At 32.2% G+C, this 27,525-nt stretch overlaps 3 protein-coding genes across 3 annotated transcripts; 2 read left to right on the top strand and 1 right to left on the bottom strand.

Moving 5' to 3' along the window:
• Positions 1-1,073: 1,073 nt before the first annotated feature.
• On the top strand, positions 1,074-1,826 carry LOC122597378. Its single transcript, XM_043769978.1, has one exon. It carries the CDS (start codon positions 1,074-1,076, stop codon positions 1,824-1,826), a length of 753 nt encoding a protein of 250 aa, XP_043625913.1.
• A 13,724-nt stretch (positions 1,827-15,550) lies between these two features.
• LOC122596782 (cysteine--tRNA ligase 2, cytoplasmic-like) lies at positions 15,551-21,164 on the top strand. Its single transcript, XM_043769414.1, has 9 exons — positions 15,551-15,791; positions 16,674-16,737; positions 18,122-18,283; positions 18,393-18,563; positions 18,956-19,237; positions 19,302-19,427; positions 19,504-19,722; positions 20,487-20,603; positions 20,712-21,164. The coding sequence occupies exons 1-9, from the start codon at positions 15,619-15,621 to the stop codon at positions 20,976-20,978; spliced, it is 1,581 nt and encodes a 526-aa protein (XP_043625349.1). The 5' UTR covers positions 15,551-15,618; the 3' UTR covers positions 20,979-21,164.
• A 4,821-nt stretch (positions 21,165-25,985) lies between these two features.
• On the bottom strand, positions 25,986-27,014 carry LOC122598236 (zinc finger protein GIS3). Its single transcript, XM_043770838.1, has one exon. It carries the CDS (start codon positions 26,833-26,835, stop codon positions 26,149-26,151), a length of 687 nt encoding a protein of 228 aa, XP_043626773.1. The 5' UTR covers positions 26,836-27,014; the 3' UTR covers positions 25,986-26,148.
• Between the last annotated feature and the right edge of the window lie 511 nt (positions 27,015-27,525).

Genomic DNA, 27,525 nt, shown 5'->3' on the forward strand with positions numbered 1-27,525 from the left:
ATTACTTCCCCTAGCTAGCCTTCTCCCTTTTTAACCTTTCTAGTTTGAGAAACCCAAAATACTTTAACTTTCAACATATTCTCAACCCACACACTATATCTACACAAAAAAACCCAATAAATTTCCAACCCCTATCTACTCAAACTAAGTTTTTCCTTTATTCACTAATTTAAATATTTTCACCTGATATAAGTATAACACCTTAATGAAATTAAGTATAACATACATCCCTCAACTCTTAAAATAATACTATCTTCTTATTACATCAATTACTTTTACATTAATAACCACAACACTACTGCTACCGCCACCATTAACGTTATTGTCGCCAAACTTCGCTGACACTACCACCATCACTAATCGTCGTCGTCACAGTTATCGCATTGCACGGGTACCCCTCTAATATAATCAAAGAAAGTAATAGATAACATTATACCAATTTAAATTAAAATTAAAATAAAAAGTAAGAACGTATGAATAACTTTATGTAAATTGTAAATACCATTATATCTTAATTTACTTGGAAGTAAACTGTAAGTATTACTTTGTAACAAGTTTTTTGTAATTTTTTTTTGTTGTTGAAATGTGTGGATTATTTGCTCGCAACAGAGGATCTAGCTTACGTTATCTTAACCGGATCCGCGCTAGAGAGCCCCTACAACCTCAATACCTAGTAGGAGGAGAACCCCCAACTAAACCGCTCGAAGGCACGACATTTAATTGGGATAAAACCGTACCCCCTCTGGAGGACTGATCAAACCTGCTTCACTGGAGGACTTTTTGTAAAATACCTTGAAATGTTCTTCCCATATCTCGAACTCGAGACCCCCTGTATAGAAAACTGATGCTCAACCTTGAGATATAAGGGGAAGTACAACAAGTTTTTTTTACTAATCCATATAATTACAATTACAATGTTCATCCGTAGCTATTCATTTATCCTTGGCTTGATAAAGTGATTTACCCAAATTAGGCAACCTTTTTTACTTCAAATCGACACAACGATATCTTGGCTTTTTAGGCCTATAAATTCTCCCATTCCTCTTTTATCCCACCACTTCATATTTGTAGCCATGGCAGTTGATGTTTGCTCTAGCTCTGAGCCTTTTATAAGCCCAAGAATCTCTTTCTCTCATGATCTCAAAAACCAATCATCTCAAATCGCCACCACCATTGCCTCCACTGCCACCGCCACCACATTCGATTTCTCAATCACCTCAAACCTTTTGCAACCAATCATATCTGCGGACGAGCTATTCTTTGAGGGTGTGCTCCTCCCTACTCCAATCAAGAAACCCGAAAATCTACAACCTAATCCCAAATCATTAGTCTCAAAAGTTGAAGTTGTGGAAGTCCAAAGAAAACGTCTCAAAGAACTTATATTAAACGACTCAGAAGAACAAGAAAAACCTTCATCAAGATCACTTTGGAAGTTTACACGAACCACAAGTTTGAATTCTGATAATGCCAAGGGACCAAAACGGTTGTTTAGGTCTTTATCGTTAAAACGTTTGTTACATGGTAATTCAAGTGAATCGCCACCGGATACAAAGGGAAATGAAGATATAAAAGTTGTACAAAAACCAAATTCAGAAAAAGAGACAACAACATTGCCAAGATGTTCTAGCTTAATTCACACACCAAGAGTAAATTATAATTGTAAAAGCAGTAATTCTCCTGGACGGCCAGTAACAAAAAAGAATTACAACAATAATGGAACGAAGATAATTAATCCCGCATTAAACATTTCACCAACTAACAATATGAAATTGTTTGGTCTAGGTTCATTATTTTGTACTATTAAGCCTAGAAACAAAACCAAATAGATATTATTTGTTGTATTTTCTCTTTGTACATATATATATAATGTAACTTTAATTTGTTATTCAACATATATATTTTTGGTTATATACGTTAATTCAGTTAATTAGTTGGCCGTCGGCCGGCGATTAATTGGTTTCAAATTAATTGGAATATTGTATATATGAACGTAAGAAGCCTAAATATTCCATCCTCAAATTAATTGTGAATTGAAACAGAAAGAAGTTGACGGGTTAATTAATCGTAGTTAGGATTAAGGCTAAGGTCTTTATTGTAGTTAATTCGTTGTGTATATGTGTATATATTATTCAAAATGTAGTTCTCTTTGATCTCTGTTGTTTATTCAAAATCACTCGGACTTAATTTGTGTTTCTCTAAGGATGAGAATTCTTCTTTCACAAATTTTATATAAAAGTTTTAAAATGAAATCAAGTAATTATCAACTAACCTATAACGAAGTCTATAAGCTGCATGTGTGAACCAGCTAACCTTGTTTTAATTTATGGTGAACTTTATGGCATTTCCTTTTTCTTTTGAAATTATGGTCCTTTGTTAATAACTTCTTCATGTCCTTTTTCTTTCTTTTCTCTTTGTTCTTTTACCCTAATAAATACTCCGTTGAATTTCAAACCAACACTACATCTCTTCTTTATCGGAAAACAAGAATTATGATATATATGTTATTTAACACGGGTTTTAAAATAATACTCCAATGTCTAATCTTGCTAAATTAGCAAAATCCACAACCCCGTCTATAAAAAAAAATAACTAATATATTTAATTTAAAGAATCCCCCCAAAACAAATAATCTACTTTCTAGAGAATTGTACATATAAGAAATAAGATATCAGTTTAAAATAAAAAAGCACTTTCTTAGACCCATCATAACGCTTACAATGTAAATCACTCGAGACTCGAGAGCATCTATAAAAACTGAAAAGGACATTATCTAACTGGTTATCCTATATACCTTGTCACTAGATGTGTTTTTGTACGTGAATAGTTCGACCCGTATCACGTATAGTATAAATGGTCTCGACGTGATAAATGGGTCGGGTCATTATTCATTCGGTTCGACAAGACTCGACGACTTAATGGTAAGTCTCTATTTACATTCATTTTAGTTTTATGTAATTAACTAACTAAAATTGTAGTGTCATTCAGTTACGTACTTCACTTTGCTTCGCAAACCTTCAATAGTTTTGGCCTAAGGTATAGGGGTCTTTTGTTTAGACCGCAATTAAAATCAATATTGATGGCATTCTTGTTGGTCTATTTTACATTGATTGCGAAGCTTTCTAAACAAACTAGCATGTTATCCACGCAAATACGACGGTAGTAACAACGATGACGGTCTGATGTTGGCGGCGACTGGTAGTGATGGCGTCATTGAATGGTGTAGGTTGATGTAATTGAATTAATGTAAAGGTAATAGTGAAGGTATTTTAAAACATAATGGTTTAGAGTGTAAAATTAATTCATTAATGAAATTAGGTAATTTACTATAAATTGTAAAGAAAGAAGGTTCATTAAGGGTTAATTAGTCATTTTTAAACCCTTTTTGTTAACATTTTAACAATATTATAGAATTTTTGTAATGTAATAAAGATAAAAATAATATCCCAGTTAAAGGCTCCGATTGTTTTTAGTTTTGACTTAGGCGGTTAGGCCACATGGATATACATTACTATGGTCACTGGGTCCTTAATTTGAGTCCAGGGCCTTATTTAACTGCTCTATTTACTAATGGGTCACATAGGCCCATACTAGTTGCAATGGTACAATTGTACGAACAGAGCCCGCTTCGTAATTGCGAGTTTGCAACTTTGCAAGTTGCAATCATTGTGGCATAGTTGCCGATTTGGTATTCGGATTTTTCCCATTTTTATAAAAACATTTTTAAAAAATCATTTCAAACTGGCCGATTCAATGCTTGGAAAAATCATTGGTGTGTCTAAATTCTTACGGGGTATATGTCTAAAGATGTGCCTAATTGTAAGATGATGACAAGTGAAAAAATCTTTAGGCACACCAATTAAGTTGATTAATCTTACAATTAGGCACATCTTACAACATAATTGGTCTGTCTAAAGATGTGCCTAATTGTAAGATGATGATAAGTGGAAAAATCAGGGGGCAAAAATAAGAAAGAGAATTAGTATAATCCACATGTTAAATTCTTATGGGGTGTTTGGTATGAGAAAATCATAGAGAATGAAAATGTATTAGATAATGGAAATAGTGAGAAAAAGAATGAGTATTTGGAAAGAGAATGAATTCCGTTGTTTGTTACCCACATAGAATGAATATATGAAAAAATAAAATTTTAAATAATAATGCATTTATTAAATATAACATCTTGAAAAGGAAAAAAAAATTCCATTCTCATTACAATTTGTAGAGAATGGGGAGAATGGAATTGATTATCTCTTCTCATTCTTCAATATTACCAAACAAGGAAAGTCTTTCTCATTCCCTTTCTCATCTTTCCATTCCATCATACCAAACACCCCCTTAAGGTTTTAAACATATCTTTAAGCATACCAATTAGGTTGATTAATCATTTTAAAATATCATCACGTACGTTATTATCATATACGAAGTATTTTACAAGCTAAATATCAAATGTCATACAAGGATAAACAAGATTTTGTCATCCTTTAGTTTTTCTTTTTATAACATGGTAAAAAGAAGAAAAATGTATAAATTCGGTGATTTAAATAAATATAAAAGTATAGAATAAACAAAATAAAGATAAGTTATATTGAATTATTAACATCGAAACAAATGATGTTTACTTAATCATATAGAATTTTGTATATATTCATAATCAAACTTAAATAAGAATTCATATCAACTTTGAACTGAATATTTTACATTAAATATTTTATCTTCAAACTTTTAGTTATAAACCATCACATGATCATTCACATTATATTCATATAAAATACAAAGAAAGAGATTAAATAATAAGATTGCTTAAGGGGAAAGAGAGAAAAGGTTGATTTTTTTTTTCGTTTTTGGTTTTCATTTTTAAATTTCATTTTTTTATTTTTTTTAGTGAAATCCCAAAAATTAAAAAAAAATTAAAAAATTTTTAAAAATAAATCCTTACGCGTGTAGATTTTTATACCTTACACATGTCTATACATGTGTAGATCTACACATGTATAAGCTGTATTTTTTAAAAAATTTTATTTTAAAAAAAAAAAAATTTTTTTTTTGAATGGGATTATGTTGGAAAAAGATATGAAAACTAAAAAAAATCAAAATCAAAAATACAAGTTAAAAAAAAACCTTTTTCTCCTTTCTATCTTTTATTACTTTTTTCAAGATCTCTGTCCTAAAATAAAATATAAAAATATAAAATGACTTCATTAACTATATAATAGATTTGCAAACATGATGAACTATAAATATAAAATTTACGTTGTTATTCATTTACCACCATTTCTTTCTTTACGCATAATAAGTTTTGCTAAACGCAACTCTTAAAGCTCTAGTTAAGATGCATTAACAAATTGTACACTTTATCATAAAATACAACCATAAGAACTACATTTAATATTTTTTAAATATATATGCATCTTTATATACGAGTAATAATTACAAATTTATATACGAGTAATAATTACAAAACAACTAAGCTAGCGTTTAACCAATTCTTTAAGTCATTTGTTACAAAACAAATCAAATGACAAAAAACCAATAGATTTAGGCATGCATTGATTTGGTAGAAATCCAAATTGATCACATGTATTACAAGTAACTTCACTTCTTCGATACAAACTATTATATAGTAGTTAACTTTTAATCTTTCTTTATACACATAGACTAAAACACCTCTAAAAAATTTATCATCATTTTTGTGTAAAAATAACAATAGAGTAAAAATTAGACAACACCTATTTCAATTCTAAATTTGCATATCCGTATATTGAAAAAGCTAATGCTATATGTACTAACTAAAAAAACAAACTCATTATTCGTATATTGCGTATGTAGCTTCTACAATTAGATACGTACTCCGTATATTATTATATGAAAATAAAAATTCTTTATTAAAATATAAATCAACAACAATAGCAAAAACAACCATGATAAATGTTTAATAAAAATTAAACCCTAACTCAGGTAATTCCACAAAGAACATAATGATTACAAAAACGGTGATCTGAACATCAATTTTTTTCAAGTAGACATCACCAAACATATTTTATAATATTGTATAATACAATATCATAAAACACATTTAGTGGTGTGTTGTTAAAAAAAGTGGTGTACACATCATCATCCTTATCATAATTATATCCTCATACTCTTATATCATAAACACAAACAAACATTTAATCATCAATGAACTAAATGACAGTCAATCTTCAGTCTTTTCCATTTTCTTTCACTTTGTATCGATCAGAATGAATTTCACTTAACCATGAACCCGGAAACAAAGCCTGCAATTTCACTCAAAGAACAACAGTTACGTATTTTGAACTTGGATTAGATCAGAGTTTATATTTGAATTTGAATATTAATAAAGTTAATGCTTACATTGAATTCGGCTTGAACATTTTTAGGCCTCCTATTAGATTTTCTTGATGGTTTTTTTCCCGTCATTGCAATAAAATCTTCCTCGATTTCTTTTCGCGATAAAGTAACTGAAAACTTGGGTCTCTCTTCCTTTTTTTCAAGGTTTCTTCTCGGCCTCAATGATATCTTCTCCAATCCGGGATCAATATCCATCTCTTCATTGATCGCATTGTTGCCACCAGATATGACTGTTCTCACACATGATGCCAGCATGCTAGATTTCATTTTTCGTTTAGATTTTGATTTCATCGGGATCGAACTAGGTTCACCTTCATTGTCATTATTGTTAACAATCAACTTTTGCATCTTACCAATCTGAGATCCATATTCCTTCTTTAGTTTCTCTCTAGTAACCAAGGTCTTATCTTTCTCTATTGATAAAGTTTCTATATCTGGACAGATCTCCATGATTGATGATTTATCCACCAGTCGTGGATCCTCCATCGAGCGGCCTCTTCTCCGAGTCCGTTCAAAATTAATCACTTCTCGTTGGTCATTAGATGAGCGACCTTTTACAGGACGCTCAAGTTGGTATGTATCATCATGTTGGTCATCAACATCGATATATTCATCTGAATCAGAAGAATGGCTATTCTCATCAATGTCAGACATTGCACGAATTGGATTAATATTCACGCACTTCAAAGTTCTTTGTCTTCCCCACGTTAATCCTGGCGGTAAATTAAAGTTATGGAGAGGTTTTGATCTTTCCATTGACAAGAATTTGGATTGAAGGTTAAATTATGAGTTTAAGGGTTAAAAATTTAAATTGGTTAAATATTTATTATCTAGTAGAAAAAAAAGCACTGGCGAGAATAAGGGTTTTTTATTACTATGGTTGTTTGTTGTTCTGTGTGAGCATCGCTATGAAAGTTATATATGGAAGTGAGATAGTAAACGTTGTCGTATCATGATTGTCAGGCGTTTAAAAGTTACGTAATTTTCCCCTTATGCTTACACTTTTTTATCCTCTCATATATGATAATCCTATATATTAATAAAAAACAAGATTTTTATGACATCATTATTGCTTACTTGTCATTATTTGATTTATTTATATGAATTTTTTCTTTTTTATTTTCTTGATTTATGACATCGTCTTATTTTAAATTTAGATTTTTTTGTTTAATTTACTTATGATATTAAGCATTTTCCTTCTTTAAGTTTATTTCATATTTATATTTGTTATTTATGATGTATTTTTTAAAAAAAATACCTTTTTTGTTTTTTGAAAACCCTAATATTTTATACATGGTCTTTTAGATTTTCATTATCTAAATATTTTTATCATAATAGATTTTTTAAATTATTTGCATGGTATGCGGGTTAATAAGCTAATTATATATACTCGAAATATAAGGTATACTATTCCGAGATTATGTGTATGGTTGAACTATCTCACAGTTCTTAGACATCAACGTAACTTAATATTACAAAATTTATATTAATAAGCCCGGGTTGAAACCGGGTTAATTAACTAGTTTATATAGTATTTCAGCTTAGTGGTAATTGGTAAACGCTCACTTTACAATCTCCTCTTTACTAGTATATATTGTAATTTTATTTTATATGTATTAATATAGTACCCAGATAATATAATGAGACCAAATATCTTTTGTTGACGATGTTTAATGATTGTAAGTCATACCAAAAAAATGTATTATTATTTTTATAAATGGTTTTTGAAAATATTACTTTTATACTCATTTTACAAAAGAAAAAATGTAAAAATTTGATTAAATGTTTAAAAAAGGTATAAATTATTTTTTTAATGTGATTTAAAACTAATAACCAAATAACAAAATTTTAAATAGTATATATATATTATAATATTTGATATATAAAAAGGATGAATAGGTGTACACGTTTGTAATAATGTTGTAAATTTGTTATAACATCTTTTGTGTTAATCGATATATAGTGTATTAAATAACTAGTAATTACTTTTCAATATCTATTGATGATTAGTTATGAATATATCTGTTATCTTAGGCATAATTAAATTAATACTCGTCATGATGTAACTTGAACAAGTAAGTTCTAATCATCCACTTACCGATTCATCTCAATTCCATATGAGTTAAGACTTTTATGATTGATGGCAGCCTTGTTTCAATATTATATGTTTTGTCTAGATTATGAAAATTCAGACAAGCCATCTTCTATTAAATTATGAAAATCTAGACAAAACATATAATATTTAAACAACCTTGTTGTAATATTATATGTTTTATCACGATCAGATATTCTTTTTAACAAACCAATAAAAGATCAACACGTGAATGAAGTGGACACCAATGGAAGCAAGGCCTTCACCTATAAAAGATCAGCTTTAACCGATTCATGTGCGTGCGTGTCATTCTTGAAAAGCAATCTTCACACAAAGTTTTTATTCCTCATACACACAACTTAATCTATAAAAGATTAGCTTTTAACCGATTCATTTAAGTAGATACATGTTAGTTGTAATTTGTCATTCAACTGGTGTGTTTAAATATGTGTACGTTATTTTGTTCCGCAACAACGTTGTAATTCTTTGTGTAGATTCATTCTTAATAAAAAGCTATATTAAAAGTTACAGTATGTGCTGAATTTTATTTTTATTTTACTTGCTTTATTGTTTTTATTAGATTCATGTTCTTTACACTGCTTTTATATTACTGAATCCGTTTTGTAAATATCGAATTAAATCATTTCCCACTACAACTATCTATGTTCATTATACCTTGGTGTTTTGAATCACCTGGGGCATACATCACTTTTAAGTAAAAACAAAACATATCTAAGCTAAATGACATGTTTGGTGGTTTTGTTTAGGAGGCGATGGAGGTGGCTTTTCCATTAAAAAAATTAGAAACAATTCATATTCTTTAACAACATTTTTGCGCTTGCAACTCCTCTCACATTATTACTACAAAGAAAACTTTTTTCACAAGATTTTTTATAAGAAAACTCAAAATCGGATATCTTTAATGTGTAATGACTAGATACAAACATTATACTGTTGTAGAAGTTAAATATATAGCTAGTTTGGATACATGTCTTCTTTGTTATATGGAAAAGAAAGCATAACCACTAAATTCATGTGTTCCCTTTCCAGATGGAAATGGCTTAAGTGGCAACATGCACAACAAGAAACACATTGAACTTTATGTACATACAAATGCTCATTCTTATCGTGATACTTTTGTAATGTTCAGCTGAAAAACATTCTCAACAAGATTTATATAATTACTGAGGGAAAAAAGCTATGTTGCGGCCTCACAACCACCCTCACTATGCGCGTAAATGTAATAATAATAATAATAATAATACATGCAGCTGTTGCATTATGTATACTTTCCCAAATGACTTATTACTTTTAAGGCTTTAGTAATTAATGAAATGATCCGTAATGTGATTTTCCAAAAAAAAAGTTCCCCGTTGTCCTTGAACTCCTAAAGTTGATCAAATATACACATTGAATATTAGTATGTGAGAGAAACGGTACCCACGGTTGAATACTGCTACGGTTCTAATGGCACGACATTTAATTGGGATAATATATAGAGATTTAACAAATCTATCTATGTGTGTGTGTGTGTATATATATATATAGGATAGAGATCAAATGAGAAGGTACCTTAAGGAGAGAAGGTTCGTTTTTTTATTTTTTTTAGCTTGTTTTTTTGAACTTTTTTTCATTTTTTCACTTTTTTCATTCTTTCTTTAATTAACCAATTTCATATAAAAAATTTAAAAATTTTTAAAAAATATTTTTTTTCCAAAGGGCGTAGCCCGTAAGCTATAGGCGAAGCCTCTCAGACTATGGCGGAGCCAAGATAACTAAAGGCGAAGCCCGTTAGGTAGATCACCCCATCACCGATCACCCCCTATGGCCTATCAGCCTCTATGACCTATCACTACTACCACCTACCCCTTATTAATATCCTTAAGGGCGAAGCTTTCGCCCGTACCGTACCCTTACATGTATAAGTCACTAACTCGGGTTAGAAAATTTTTTTTTTAAAATTTTTCTTAAGAAACTTCTCTCTGGATCTCTACCCTATATATATATATATATATACATTTAAAGGTATGAATCATTTGCTCGCAACAGGGGATCTAACTTACGTTGTCTTAAGCGGGTCCGCGCTAGATAGCCACCTCACCCTAAATACCTAGTAGGAAGAGAAACTCCCAACTAAACCGTCAAAAGGCACGACATTTAATTGGGATAAAACCTTGTCTCCTCTGCAGGACTCAAACTTGCTTCACTGGGGGACTTTATTGTGAAATTCCCTCAAATGTTATTCCCATGTCTCGAACTCGAAACCTCTAGCATATAAAACTGGTGTTCAACCACTGAGCTATAATAGGAAATACACAATCCAACTATGTATATAAGAAGAAGGAATATCTCTTTTTATAAATTTGTATTAATGTATAAATATTATCTTTCAAACCACATTTACAAATAACTTTATAAGTTGTAGAAGTATCTCTTTAACCTTATATAATAAGATTACCTAATATAACTTTATATATATTACAATACAAAATAATAATTTGTCGTACCTAATATTTATAATTCTAAGATAAAACATGATATAGCAAAATGCTATATCAATATGTTACTTTTTTTAGTACAAATCAAATATACTTTTACAATAAAACTCAAATGAAATTTGATGAAATATAAAGTAGTCAAAGCTATAAGTGAACTCGCACGATGCGACGAGGACGATAGTAGCGACAACGGTGTGGTGACGATAATTGGTGGTGGCAATGGTGACTGATGTTAGTAGCGGTGATATGTGTCACCCCAACATTGAACTTAAAATCTCCTTGTAAAACAAAAAAAAAAGTGTTTCATTGGCTTTAATATTAAATACATTGATTGATAGGCATTAAATGGAATAGATTTAACTAAGTATTAATATATAGAAATAAATATAACTTTAGAATTTTCACGTTTGTAATTTAATATTTAATGTAAATATTAATATTTTCATTTAATGTTTTAAAGTTTAATTATATTCTTTTTACCAAAAAGGATCCATAAAATGCGACGACAATTGGTTATGGTGGCACAGACTATTGGCGGTGATGGTGCCGCCGAATGGTGTAGTTAGTTGATTTATTTAAAGATAACTAATATATAAAAAGCAACGTAGATATTTTAAAGATGTGACAAATGATGTAAATACTTAAGAAGGGTAATACAGTTTTAACATGAACAAATAAAATAAAATCTTTAAAAGGTCCTAACAAAATGTAACTCATGAGTTAAGAAACTCATCCAAATCTACAAAATATTACAAAGAGAAAATCGCGATAATAGCCAATTTTCGTTGTGATCGTACCAAAATAGCCAAGTTTTTTTGGATTATCACAAAATAGCCATATAAATCGCAAGAATCTGCAAGAATCACAATAAGATCACGAGAATCTCAGTGAGATTCTTAAGAATTGCAATATCGCAAGATCGCAATGAGATCTTGCAAGATCGCAATGAGATCATAGAATCGTATAGAGATCCTGTGGAATATGAGATTCTGTAAAAAAAAATTATTATTATTTTTTTTTTTTGCAATTTGTCAACAATAAATAAAAAAAATACTAGTTTACTAACTTATATACAAATAAACTTAGAGGCTTCTTTTTTTTTTACGAATTTGTGTGTTAGTTTAGGGGACTTTTAGATGCACACGTTGTGTTGTATTATGCATTGAAGTTACATTGTTTTCGAAATTATGAAACTTTGTATTCATGGATTTTGTAATAAACTAGTATGTTTTTTTTTTATTTATTGTAGACAAAATTGCTAAAAAATATATTTTATTTTACAGAATCTCAATATTCAACAAGATCTCTATGCGATTCTATGATCTCGTTGCGATCTTGCATGATCTCGTTGCGATCTTGCATGATCTCGTTGTGATCTTGCGATATTGCGATCCTGATATTGCGATTCTATTAATTTTATTGCGATTTTTGCAGATTATTGCGATTTATATGGCTATTTTGTGATAATCTGAAAAAACTTGGCTATTTTGGTACGATGGCAACGAAAATTGTCTATTGTCGCGATTTTCTTTATTACAAATACACTAGTGACAACGGTAAGATAATTTATTTAATATCAACTAGCATAATACCCGCGCAATACGGCAGTGGTCATGATGGCGACGGTGTGGTGGTGGGGTGAGTGTTGGTGATTAAAGTGGCGTTAAGTGACGAAGATAATTGATGTAAAAGTTATTAATGTAAATAGTTAATGAATATATATTAAAAGATAAATAACTGATAGTGTAGTTTAATCATTAAGAGTATTTTAAACAATTTTCCTATGTAATTTTCAACAAGAAGGTGTTTTTTTATAATATAGTATAGCATGTTACCTACGCAATGCGGAGGGGATAGCCACGAAGGCGGTCTGATGGTGTCGTCGACAGGTGGTGATGCCAGCGAATATTGGTGTCTTGGTGGTGACGTTGTTGAGTGGTGTAGGTTGTTGTAAATGTAACTCATGTAAATGTGGTGGTGGAAATAATTAAGAATATAAAAGACTCATGGTGTAAATTACATTCATTAAGGATAAAATAGTCATCTCACAACTTTTCTTTTCAAAAACTTTAATATAGTAACAGATAGATACACATATAAATCAAATATACTAATTAAATTAGGTGTAAATGTACAACTATTATTATATAAGCCTTTTGAGAGATAATATTTAATATCAATATTGAAAATATAAGAATATCATCTCTCGTGAAACTACAGATTTAATACATATAGTGTTTGATACAATAACAACATTTTCAATAAAAGCACCTATTATTCATTGTTTGATTCGGTTAGTTAGAAATTTTGAACCATTTTTTCGGTTTCGGTTCAGTTAGCTAAAAATTTTGAACGGTTTTTTCGGTTACTCGAAAAAATTGGTTAATCTCGGTTCAATTTTCGGTTAACCATTTATTAAAGTCATGCTAATAAAAAGTTCAAGTTTTCAATTATAATAGTTGATTTACATTGTAATTAATTAATTTTTCTATGTATAATAGTCATTTAACTACATTGGTATTTTGTTTTATATAGAAATATACATTATATTTAATTTTAAATTACTTTTTTCTAATGTTATATCTATTATACCTTATCTATATATGTCTATATATTTATATACTAGCGTTGTACCCACGCGTGGTAGCGGAGAATAAAAAAAAACGTCGGTGGTTTGATGGTGGTTTGTGGGGCGGCGACGATGAAAAAGAAAAAAAAATAAGCCGGCGGCAGTGGATGGTTGTTTGATGGTGGTTTTTGGGGCGGTGGTGGATGGTGTTTATGGGGGATAACGTACATAGAAGGTGGATTGCGGCAATGGATGGTGGTATTTGGGGCGGTGGTGGATGGTGTTTATGGGGGGAGAAAATCAGAGAAGGGAGAGGGAGAGAAAATCGGAAATCGGATGAACGTATGTGTGTGTAATGAGCGTGATGGAGAAAAAATAGGGTAATGTAAATTAGGAGGGCATAAAAGACATTTTAAAGGTAGAGGTGTTAAAAGGGGGGTGGGGTAATTTGCTTATTAATGGAGTATATATATATATATATATATGTAAAGCAAACTACCCATCTCCATTATATAATATATAAAGCAAACTACCCATCTCCATTTAAGTAATTAAGATTTTGAAATGACTATATTACCTTATTCTATATTCACTAATTTTAATATCTTCACATATCTACCTATAATACCCTTAATGAAATAAATTACAACATAAATCCTCTAACCCATAAATAACCACCCCCACCGATGCACATCGTCGCCAACACTACTGCCGTCACCACACCTTCGTTGCTACCACTATCGCCGCTGCATCGCGTGGGCATCTATCTAGTAACACAAACCCGACCCCCCTCATTATTTTATTAAGATTTTGAAATACCTGAATTACTCCCACAAATTCAAGATTCTTCTTATTCATCCATTGAATGTATCCAAATTACCCCTAACAATTTCAACCCACACAAATCTACGACCAAACCTTAATCTAATTATCTATCTACATCTATATTATATTATAAAGCAAATCTCATTTTGTTTAATTTTAAGTTTCAATATTCACGATTGATCAAACCACATTACATCAATAAATTACACTATTTGCCTCCGCCACCATCACCACCAATCGCGACTGCCAAAGCCGTCGCCACCGCCACTATCGATGCTACATCTCTACCGCCGCACGCCAACATTCATTAGTGCTACCATCGCCACCATTACATCGCCACAACTATGACCTCCATGACCGTCGCTACCACCGCAAGCCACCACCACCCGTCACCATTATCATCGTTGCATCGCGCGTGTACCCTTCTAGTTTATGTAACGCAAGTTTCTATCTAAGATTATCATTACTTACAATGTATTACTAATATTTTTGATAAATATCTTAAACAAAGTTAACAACTTTTATTAAAAAGATGTTGTATGTATTAAAAAATTACTTAGAATTCCCAAACCTAATCATAAATTGCGAACGAAAGTTAGAAAAATGGTTAGAATTTTAGACAACAAATATAAAAAATTAGCTAAATAGTATACAAATGCTGTATTCATGTAATACATATATGTGTAAACATATATATATATGATTATATGTAGGCATATATCAAAATTCGGTTCGGTTAACCGTGAATATCATTATTAAAAAACCATAGCTGAACCGTTATACACCAGTTTTGTGGTTTTCGGTTTTTTCGGGTTTTGTTTTTTTTTGTTTCGGATTACGCGGTTCGGACCGGATTTTTGGTTTTCCGGTTCATTTTTGACACCCCTAATTGTGTGTGTGTTGTATACGTAAAAACTATTATTTTTTTCATATCCTATATATAAACCTCTTGTAACTTGTATTATTATTATTATTATTATTATATACTAGAATTTTATTTTCTGCATCTTTATTGTGTTTTTATTTCAAAATTTCACTTCAATAAACTCACTAATAAATTAATAAATAAACCCTAAAATCTATGGATGGAAAAATAAGTCACGGGCCTATAAAAAGTTAAGTCACGCCACCCAGTGTCTTAAAAAACTTTTTACCGTAAACTCTACGCATTCACTACAAGAAAAAGAATTTTTTGGGGTTTTTATTTTCGCCTAAATATTATAAACAAATTAGGGTTCTTGTCCCAAAAACTCAATTCAATCGATATGGCAGAAACTGAAAAAGAGTTATATATATACAATACAATGACCAAACAAAAGGAAAAATTCACTCCAATTGTTCCCGGAAATGTCTCTATGTACATCTGTGGCGTTACTTCTTATGACTTTTCTCATATCGGTCACGCTCGTGCTTACATCGCCTTTGATGTCCTTTTTCGGTATATATACATACATACATACACTCTATCTATATCTATATGTATATATATATCTCATACTGCTTAATTTTACTTCTTAATTTTACTGATTTGCTAAGATGTTTGTAGTTTAGTTTCAACTTACATACACTCTATATGTGTGTATATATATATATATATCTGTATCTATATATGTTATGTTGCTAAATTATTTATAATAATGTGATTAAGTTTATTGATCTATTATTATAATTTTTTGTAGTTTAGTAGTTATAACGTTTCGGTTTCGGTGTAAAACACGGAATTGGTGTTTATACAATTACTACACTGTGACCTTAACAAGCTCATACAATGACATCTTTTAGTTTTGTATATTTTGAAATTCAGCTTTTTAAATCGGCAACGTGAACGCGTTTTAGATGTTATTATCATAATTGAAGTGTTTAGTGTATTAAATTCTAGCAAATTACAAATTTTACTTTATGCATGTTGTTTTCGGAATGCGTATGCGCCGATATGCAAATTTGCATTCATGTGTCTATGTATATCTCTCTCTGCATATATCTTAGACGCAGAAGTGTAAAAATTATGCAATTTTAATGTAAATTCCAAAAATTGTGAAAGTAATCTTATGAGATATATTTTTTTGTTTGCGACGACATTCACTACACTGAATCAGTGTGTTTGTTTCTTCTATTATCACACCATGTCAGTTAACATTGTTGTTATGTGTTTATTATGAGGAACGGTTTGTGCATGTTGGAGCTGCGTTAAGTTCTTTTCTGTAACTTAGTATTTCTTGTTTATACTATTCCAATATGACAAATTGCTCGATGTTAATTTTTTTAGTCATGCTAGCAGTGTTGGGATTATTTATGATTTCTCATGATTTACACCTGTAAGGTACTTGAAGCACCTGGGCTATGAAGTCAAGTATGTGCGGAATTTCACAGATGTAGATGACAAGGTGAGATGCTGAAAGCTCAAGTTGCCTCCGTGCTCTGTATGCGAGTATTTGTGTGAATTTGTTACAATCTTCTTTTGTGTTTCCATCATTGATTTTTCGTAGGGTTCTTATATCAGTGTTTGCTTGTTCATGCTCGTGAGTGATGATGTTACATGATTGCAGTTGTTAGGGAGTATTTGGGAGATATATCTGAAAGATGATTAGCCTTTTTAGATTCACAGTCTACTCCAATGATGGATTTGACATTGCCCAAACCAAAGATGAGTGAATGGTCCATGGGGAAAAGATATCTATAGTTTAGATAATGTATTATATTAATTAGGATGATCTCTTCGTCCCTTTTTTATCTTTTGTACCGTTTTTGGATAGAAATCCAGGTACACATGCTTTTTATGGTTATAGATGCACAGCTTAGCTGCTGTCTCTTAAATATAAGTTAAGTGCGTTGATGATCGTTTATCTTATAGGTGGCATTTTAAACAGTTAATGTGAAGAGTAGTCTCTGAGACAAATTACGTATAATTAGTAACGAATGTCTAGTTGATTGATGTATAAATTACTTAACCAAAACTAGTATGGGTAAAAAAATGTAATTTGATAAGTAAAGTTATGGTTTTTAACTTTTAGTTCATCCATTTTCAAAGCCTTTGCTGTTGTAAAGTTGTTCTTGTTAAACGGTTAGGCTCGTCATTCTAGCATTAATTTACAACTCTAGTAATAAAAGTCAATTTGTCATCAACAGTGATTTGGATACCATGAAGACAGTCATGAAAAATGTTTTCTGGCAAGTTAAAGAATTTGCATTTAAACCTTTTTCTTACTTGTGATATGATAGAATGTTGGAGCGCCATTTGGATGCAGGCATAATGCTTTCTTCTAATATATATAGCCTGGGACCTGTGGTCTTTATAATAAACTATAACGATAGGTATACCAGGTACTGTTAGTTATATCACAGCTATAATCATGCTGTACTAAGCGCTTCGTGTATGCAATATGTTTCAGGTTATTTTCTTGGCGTTAATGTGTATGTAGTTTTGGTACTTTTACTTAACAAGTTGATAGTTTGAGGGGTTGGAAGTATTAGGCATCCCTGTGATTATCAAACAAAATCAATTAAATGAGCATGTTAAAGGAGTTGCTCTACAGGCTGTATTCTAGTAGATATACATATACCATCTCTCAAAGCAAGGTCTACTCAGCTTATTACTACTATTTATGATTTATTCTGTTCATTATCAATATATTTCTGTTGGTTCCATCATTAACTAACTTCACTTATCAATTGATATGCACGTTTCATGTCTATAGTGACTCATCAAATTGAGTTTTCCCCCATCTCATCGCAAACGTGGCTCAGTAGTTTTGACTTATTCACATGCAGATTATCAAAAAAGCCAATGAGCTTAGCGAGGACCCATTATCTTTGAGTGCGCGGTTTTGCGAAGAGTTTCTTGTTGATATGGCGGATCTTCAGTGCTTGCCACCTAGTGAGCAACCCCGTGTTTCAGATCATATGGATCAAATAAGGGATATGATTGAAAAGGTATTCTATGCTATTCTTGATTACAGGGAGAATCATACATGACACATGCTCATGTATTGTCAATTAGATACCGATTTTCACACTTTTTTTTCTTGTATATGCTTTGCAGATAATCAGCAATGATTGTGCTTACGCTCTTGATGGAGATGTCTATTTTTCTGTAGATAATTTTCCGAGTTATGGGCGGCTATCAGGAAGAAAGCTTGAAGACAATAGGGCTGGTGAGCGGATAACTGTTGATTCAAGGAAGCGGAATCCAGCTGATTTTGCCTTGTGGAAGGTGCTTTTTAATTGTGAACTTACCTTAGAATGTTGAAATGGTTAAGTTTAGTGCTGGTCAAATTGGCAATAGTGTACCTGCGATCAATATTGCTCTTGTTTTTTGTCTTTTATAAATATAATGGTCTAAAAGTATAATCAAAAAACTTGATTATAGCACCAACAAGCTAATTTTATAAGAAAAAAAGGGTATAGGAGGTTTTTATGCATCAAAAGCACTCTTAAGGTGGCTTGTGTGACATACTTGAACCGTTTATTTGTCAGCTTAAACAATTTGAGATCAAAGGTAACCCAATCTGACCCATTTACATATAAGTGGGTTGAACATGGTATCTTAATGAAAATGTACTTTGCTCTTAATGTGTGGTCCGTCTTATATATATGCTTGTTCAGGCTGCTAAGTCAGGGGAGATTAGTTGGGACAGTCCTTGGGGTCCCGGAAGACCAGGATGGCACATTGAGTGCAGTGCTATGAGCGCAACCTATTTAACAGAAAAGTTTGATATCCATGGTGGTGGGATGGATCTGATATTTCCGCACCATGAAAATGAAATTGCCCAGAGTTGTGCCGCATGCCCGAATAGCAGTATCAATTACTGGATACACAATGGATTCGTCACAGCTAATGACGAAAAGATGAGCAAGTCAGTTGGAAACTTCTTCACTATTCGCGAGGTAAACTTGATTTCATATCTTACTTAAATTTTACATGGTACTAATTTCTCCTAAACTTTTCCAGGTCACCAAGGTTTATCATCCTCTTGCCTTGAGGCATTTTCTGATGGGGACACACTATCGGTCTCCTGTCAATTACTCAATTGCTCAAATCGAGATTTCCTCAGAGTCTGTCTTTTATATATATCAGGTGGGATTCTTCGATATATGATTAATATTTATAATCACCCAGATACCTTACTATGTTTACTTGTTTTATTTAGTAGACCTTGGAAGACTGTGAGAATGCCATCACACAGTTCAAAGAAGAGCTTCAAACTAGGGACAGGAAATATACTGCTACTGATGCTACCCAAGAAGGCGTAAAGAGGCTGAGAAGTCACTTTGAACAAAAGATGTGCGATGATTTGCACACACCCACTCTACTGAATGCTGCTCTTATAGAGGCCCTAAGACTGATGAACACAAATTTGTCCATGCTCAAGGTCAGAATGCTCAACTTTCTTGCAATCTTGTTTCAGTTATAGTAGTAAAATGGATTGGTTGGTTAATGTGTCAACTGGTTTATGGTTGAGTTGACCCAATATGCATTTTATCCTACTTTTTGCAAAATAACTATCATAGTATGCTTAGATTTTTTTCTTTATTTTATTAGTTTTTCTATATGCATTAAATATGCACTTTGCAACTTTCTACCTGTTTGACCCATTTGACTTGTAGTATACAAAACAATAGACATACCAATCGGCCTATTCTCAAGTAAACCTATTGTTTTTAAAACCGGACCGGACCAGACCGGCTGTTGAACTGGTGTTCCCAGGAACCGGAGGAGTAAATGGTTTTTGTAAACGGCTCGGGTTGATTGTTTGATAAAATGTTTATAATCATTGTAGGCTACAAAAACTGTTTATGTTATGTATTGAAACTAAATAGTTGCAAAAGTTGCTCTTCCAACTTTGGTTTATGTTATGTATTGCAACTAAAGTTCTTGTATATTTCTTCAAACGAATTATAACTTATAGGTATAAAAAGATAAAGGTCTGGGTTTTTCTGGTACGGTCCGACCAGTTGAACCTTGAACTGCCTGCTTCTCTGTTTCCACGTCTGGTCTGGTTTGAAAAGATTGAGTAAATTGGTTTAAATTTCCAGGTGCTGACGTGTGTATAAATTTAAACATTTACTTTTATTTAAGAAAGGTAATTATCAACACCTTGTGCATAAGTTCTAACTATTCTATAATGATTTGCAGAAGAAGCTTCAAAAGCCACAAAAGCTGGCTTACGTTCAGTCGCTCATTGAGTTGGAGAAAGAAATAAAAGTTGTTTTGGATGTGTTAGGACTTTTATCCACTTCAAGATATACCGAGGTAGTTGGAGAATTTAATCTTTTGATATATTAATGTGTACTTTAAGATGCATATTGAACATAGTTTCTTTTAAAATATTGAAAAAGTAGTTTTTGTTATATGGCACAGGTTCTGAACCAGTTAAAAGAGAAAGCATTAAAGAGGGCTGGATTAACTGAAGAAGATATATTGAAACGAATAGACGAACGCTCATCGGCCAGGAAGAGTAAAGATTTCAAGTTAAGTGATCAGATCAGGCACACTTTGACTTTAAAGGGAATCGCACTGATGGATGTTGGCAAGGACACCATTTGGCGCCCGTGTGTTCCTGAAGAACCAGACGCCCCATTAGATGGTGAACAGCAAGGCCCAACAAACACATCAGGGACTCTCTGAGCCGACAGATTTGATGAAATCTTGATATCCCTTTCTTTGGGACTTCTAACTTATATCTGTGAACTACAAACAATGTGGCAAGAGTTATGAATACCTGTGTTTTATTTTGGTCATATGTAGCAAAGCCTTGTTTGGTTTGTAAACTCTGGCAATAGACGTAGAGATGCAATAGTAATTTTATTTTAACCTCGTTCTATTATAATTTTAATATACAAACACAAACAGAGTTGATCATATTAATTGATGTAATTGATCTTTATCCGTAGTTAGAAGGCCTTTCAAGGTTTTAAAGAATAGTCGTATTGCATCTTTAAGCAAATGAAAAAGAAAGGGATTATGACACCGGAATGTAACCCCGCTTCAGCCATTCCCATTCCAACCAACTATGACTTAATGGTTATGTAATGTAGTGACCTTTCAAATTGGCTATCTGATGTAATTATATTCAATTTTTGTTTTTTAATGTATCCTACCGGGTAACATCTTACTTGTAACCGATAATGCCACGTTGGACATAATAAGGAATATAAAATGAGGCACTGGAGTGTAACCAACTATGAGTAAATGGTTATGTAATGTAGTAACTTACAAAAGTGTTAAAATTAATGTAAAACCTTTCTGTTTTGTTCACTCGATGTATCCTACCAAGTTACTCCGACGACTTTATACTTTGGTCATCTTCTCCGGCTAATTTCCGGAACTATCTTCGGTAACAACAATTTTTTCCAGAGAGCAAATGTGAAACTGTAACTCAATGTCTAACTTCAATCCCGAACACAAATCAACCCTAGATATAGATAGATGCATATATACTTTTATTGATTTCAGAACATGATTCAATAATAATTATACTTAAACCCTAATCCCCAAATCGGATTGTGTTATGATCACTCCATCATCCATCATCGTTAACCATAAAGATCCGGTCATCCCATCCCCACCACAATCAAGATACAGCAACTTTGGTTTACAACGGGATAAAAGGGGGGATTTTGACAGAGAATGACGATGGTGGTTGTCTGGGTGGCAGTTGACATTTGTTTATTTTATTGGTGGCAATCAGCGATGGCACGTCTCCGGATGTGGAGACGGTGAAGAGATGGTCGCACCTCTTGAATGGAAGAAAAAATGAGACTGAGACCACCCACTACAACCTTGTAAGAGTCTAAGACCATCCACCATCCATTTCGTCGAAGTTCATAACCCACAACCGTAACCATGACCGTACAACAGGTCAACCGGTACATGAAAAGTACAAAAATGAGAGGTTCTTACATCAGATAGCCAGTTTTAAATATCAATACATAACATAACCATTAAGTCATAGTTGGTTACACTCTAGTGCCATAATCCCAAAATAAAACTAACATTGTTACCGGCTACCGGTACTACAGGTCAACCGATACATTAAAAGAACAAAAATGAAAGGTACTTATATCAGATAGCCAATTTGAAAGGTCACTACATTACATAACCATTGATTCATAATTGGTTATACTCCAATGCCACAATCCCAAAAAGAAAAGACCTGCGATAAACCAATGACAGTTTATTCATAAAAATTAAGAACCTAATGAATCTTTACGGTTTTTAGTGTGGGAATGTTTAAATGTACCTTATTGCGAACCCATTTGATTGAAATTTTTACGGTTTAAGTAACATTAAAATCAATTCAACTTCTTATTATGCATCCAATGCAAACTTAAGTTATATATACAACTTGTTATATTACTCTTGCTCTTGCAGATACATAAAAGACCATGTGGTTATAAGAAATAAGATGTTTACGCAAATTACACTAGTAGCTTTTCTGATCGATGTGTATAACGTTTCTTCCTTTTTCAAGATTTCTAGGATCTATTCATTCAGGCTAGTTAAGCACATATTGAGAAACCCTCAACAAGACAACTTACTTTAAATTAGACACCAAACATGATGGTTTAAATCAATTAATATCGCTTCAAAGTTTGAAACGTATGAAACCAAAATGTACCTTTATTCTCCTTTTTCAAGCATTGCTTGAGTAGGAAGGAAAGCAGTGGAGTATGAACCTTCATGAAACAAAATTGTCAAAAGTCTTGTCTAAAGCAAAGCAAAGGGAAAGATGTTCACTTTTCTCAATACACATGAAATGATCAAAGCAGTCCATCTTTGGGTGACAAATCTATCAAACACTTGATTTATAGCAACCTTAAATAATGGATCTTAGGATTAAGCTTTCACATTGTCAATCCCAACAAAACATAATGCCAGACAAACTTCAATTCAAATTTTGATTATTTGTTTCATTTTATGTTTAACTCAACGATTTGTGAGTTTACATGATTAGATTCCAAGTTATAAGCATAATTAAATCAAAAATAATTATTCGTTCACTTATTTTCCTTCAACGATAAGCTTATAGAACTGCAAATTATACTATTAGAACTAGTTATTTGGAAGGCTCTACTGTCGGTAATCGTTCAACAACCAGATAACTTACGAGATTCCGTTTACATGGGTAGTCAGTCATTATAAATTGTACATTCTAACCAACTATAGCCTAACTGGTGTTGAAGGGTGTGATGATAAGTGACTAGATAATTAAATATCGAGTCTTGAAGGGTGGCAATCTTATAATGATCAATCTTTTCACAAGGTACTATGTAGAGAGAGTTTAGTTTTAAGTCAGATAAAAGACGACAATTGATGTATGGAAACTTTTTTGATAATTAAATGCTTGATGTTTCACTCGTAACAGACATACTAGTAATGAGAGGTCGGGTTGATGTTCATACTTTTTATATATGTACTAATAATGGGTGTGAGTTTGTTAACGTATATCACATCACTTTTTAATAATTAACCTAATGGCCTTCTTTCATATCCCACAAATGTTTAAAATAGATAAAATAGATTTACCTCTTTGTACCTTCAAGTTTGTTTTTATTAGTAATTAGATTAGATAAAAGTTCAACCACATCACATGGCTTTGGAGAAGCATAACTACTTATATAGGACTTGCAAAGTCTAAAAATGTGTATGTTTATTGTTTGGAGAAAGACAAGAATATGATAAGTGATTATGAAAGATTTTGTAATCCACTGAAATGACTATTCTCTTTGTTGTTGGTTTTCAAGCATTTTACTTAGATAGCCTAACTTGTGAGTTGTGACTAGTTATTATTGTTTTATGTTTTATATATATGACATGATTACAATGGTTTGTGATATCTTTCTATTCTACTCTATAGCCATCTTTTTTCCCTTTCGAGAACCACATATATGGTTATATAATGCTAGATTGCTAGGTGTCACTACAATAAAAGCAGCAGGTATTCAGTTTCTTGTTTATGATACTCACTTTCAGTTGTATACATATATGTTTATCAGTCGATCAGCAAACAAAGTGACAATTAGTCAATTACAAGTAAAGAACTACTTAAGGGGGTGTTTGGTATAATGAAAAGGAAAGAGTGAAAAGGGAATGGGAACAACTTCTCATGTTTGGTTGCAATGGAGAATGAGAAAGATAATCGAGAAGTGAGAATCGATTCCATTCCCTCCATTCTCTATAAAAAAATTTTGTTTTAATGATGTTATATGTATTAAATTTAATATTTATTTAAAATTTTGTATTTTTCATATATTGCTTGTACCAAACGACGGAATCCATTCTCTTTCCAAATATTCAATCTCTTTCCCACTATATTCATTCTCTATTACATTTCTATTCTCTTTGATTCACTCGTACCAAACACCCCTTAGCTCAATGGTATCTGTTGGTCAATCAATAATAAAAATCGTGGGTTCTAGTCCCTTGATGGGCAAATGTATGAATAGTTATGTGGGGTTGATATTTGTCTTCTCAAAATTTTAAAGATCGATGAACAAGCTCTATAAATTCCCAAAAACAGAATGTTAGTTCATCTTAATACCAACTAATAATTTGAAACATTTTATATGGGAATAGAAGAAATACGAGCAACAACCTATACTGTTAAGTTTTTATTTTATTTTTTTTTAAATCACAAACTCAAGACGTTTAAAAACAATATTTATACATCTTTGACATCATAACCGGCCAACTGCGCATGAATCATTGTATCCAGCCAAGTAGCTTAATGGCTTATGATGTGAGAAATTAAACCAAAGGTATCAAAAACAAATGGTATGTAATAATAATGTTACGAAAATTCTGAATGTATTTAGGGAATTTAAATGATCATCTCCAAATTTTAAGATTTCGACATTTTTTTTTTTTTTTGAAAAGTACGATTTCGACATTTTTAGATAAGACTTTGTTGAATCCGCATTTGACTTGATTATGTTTCACTTCTTTGTAAAGTAAACATCTAAAATTCGAATATTGAAAACTAGGTCGAACATAAAGTGCATAAATGTTCACGACTTCAAGTACTCAAATTGGGTTAGGGCATAACTCAACTAGCGTATATACCCCGATATGCCACATAAAAGGGTTGAGTGAACTTGAATGAATATTGAACAGAGAGTATCACGAAACACAAAGTTTGAGTATTGTTCTATCATGTAAATGAAATTGAAAAGTGGAGAAATGATCAATCCTCCTAACCATATAGCCTAAAAACTCCTAACTATGAGATGATAACATGTGAAAAAATCAGGGGACAAGATTACGAAAGAGAATTAGTGGATACCATATGTCACCTTCTTAATGTTTTAGGGGGATTATTAGGCTATTTGGTTAAGATGATTTATCATTTTCCAATTGAAAAACGTTACGCGTTGTTTATCCTTCATAGTGTTTTTTTTTTATCTGAATCATTTAAACCTATAATTAACTCACATTTAGGTCTTTTGCTTTATGGCAAAATATTATGTGTATTGTTATATCTTATTGGAATTTGATTCATTTCATTCAAGATTTAGTAAGTTTAAGGTCAACAAACAATGTTTTTTAGCTGCGTACTTTCACATAACGATGTATTTCTTATATATTTATAGTTTAAGGATCATGATTTTCTAAATTAAATTTAACCAAAATAAATTAATTTCAAGAAAATAAATAAATAAATCAGAATTTACAAAGATTCGAGGGGTTGAAAATTCGACAACGGCTTCTCGAGCCGATTTTACAGCGAAGCCTAATAATAACTGCATCTTTTCCAAACTAAAACTAAATTCATGACTCGGCTCAAGGCATGGCTCGGCTAAAGGCTCAAATGCAAATCAAGCCCAAATGTATCATCGAAGTTGGGCCCACCATCCCCTGTTGAAAACCTACTCAAAGAAGGCCCATCATCATGATATGACCTACTATTGGGCTGAGGCCCAACTCTACTTATAGTCGAATCCCCTACACTGCCGGTATACGATACCATCCCTGGACCTCTCCCAACCGACGGCGGAGATGATCCAGACGGCAAAACACATCCATGCGACACGTGAAACGCCGGCGAAGCGCGTGGAACGTACACCCACGACGGAGGCGACACCCCCGACGACGGGATCACCATCGGACCGGAGTGTGTAAGGAGATGCGGCGGCGGAGCAAAGGCCGAAATTATAGGGTTTCTAATATACGAAACGGCAGCGTTTCGACTAGCTTGCATTTGTGCACGTTTTAATTGTTGCCTTTCTTTTTTATGAGCGTTTTGATGACCACCTAAAGCTTGTGAGTTAGCAAACTCACGGCAGCAATATTGACATAAGTATTTCCGGTCATCGGAAGACGGGAAACCGCCACCGGAATCCGATGATCCGGCTGAGAGTGTAGTCTTGGTTGACTCAACTTCTTGATCATCTTCGGAGACATTGAAACCAAATAGTTTTAGTCTTGTGTTGTTGTTTGTGGGTTTATTATCCTGATAATCATCAAATTCTGCCATATTATACATATATACACACACACGTCTTTATAAGCGTATTTTTGTCTATAAATGTCTAAATATAGATATATATATATATATATGAGTGAAGGAATTAATCTATGTGTGTGTGTGTATATATATATAGGGGATATATATAGATATAGGTTAGATATGAGTTTGATGTATGTGTAAAGAGAGAAAGAACATGAGATGTGTAAGTAGTACTAGGAGGGAGGTTGCATGGATGGAGGTATTTATAAGGGGGAGAAAGAACATGAGAGATGGTTGCGGACATACCAAGAACAAAAGGAAAAGTGTGAGTGTGAATTTTGGAAGAGGACCCAAAAAAAAACATAACGGTGGTCCCACATTAGATGCACTTGTCTATTGGGTATCCACTTACTACTCAAATTTACTTGTTTTTTTTTAAATATTCATTACCAGCATGGTACCATGCCATGCATTAGAGGTAGTAGCTACAACGCTACGGTGGTGGAGATAACGGTGGTGATTGTAATGATTATTAGTAGTGGTGGTAACATGAATAGTGTATGTTGATTCAAATGTAATTAATGTAAAATGATAGTAGAATTATATTATAAGATAATTTTTTAAGGTATACATTAATAAAATAAAGGTTTAAGCTGTAAATTAATTTACTTTCGACAGATTGTACAATTTCATATTTTTCTACTCTTTTGAAAAGAGTTGCAGTAA

This window comes from Erigeron canadensis, chromosome 4 (genome assembly GCF_010389155.1).
Source record: "Erigeron canadensis isolate Cc75 chromosome 4, C_canadensis_v1, whole genome shotgun sequence".
In the NCBI taxonomy this organism is placed as follows: domain Eukaryota; kingdom Viridiplantae; phylum Streptophyta; class Magnoliopsida; order Asterales; family Asteraceae; genus Erigeron; species Erigeron canadensis.

What these genes read in the sequence shown, in the direction of transcription:
- LOC122597378 (XM_043769978.1), top strand. Translation starts at nt 1,074, where the DNA reads ATGGCAGTTGATGTTTGCTCTAGCTCTGAGCCTTTTATAAGCCCAAGA.
- LOC122598236 (XM_043770838.1), bottom strand. Translation starts at nt 26,835, where the DNA reads ATGTATAATATGGCAGAATTTGATGATTATCAGGATAATAAACCCACA.
- LOC122596782 (XM_043769414.1), top strand. Translation starts at nt 15,619, where the DNA reads ATGGCAGAAACTGAAAAAGAGTTATATATATACAATACAATGACCAAA. An exon ending in CTGTCTTTTATATATATCAG is followed by an intron (nt 19,428 to 19,503) that starts GTGGGATTCTTC and finishes TTTATTTAGTAG; the next exon opens with ACCTTGGAAGACTGTGAGAA. An exon ending in CCACTTCAAGATATACCGAG is followed by an intron (nt 20,604 to 20,711) that starts GTAGTTGGAGAA and finishes TATATGGCACAG; the next exon opens with GTTCTGAACCAGTTAAAAGA.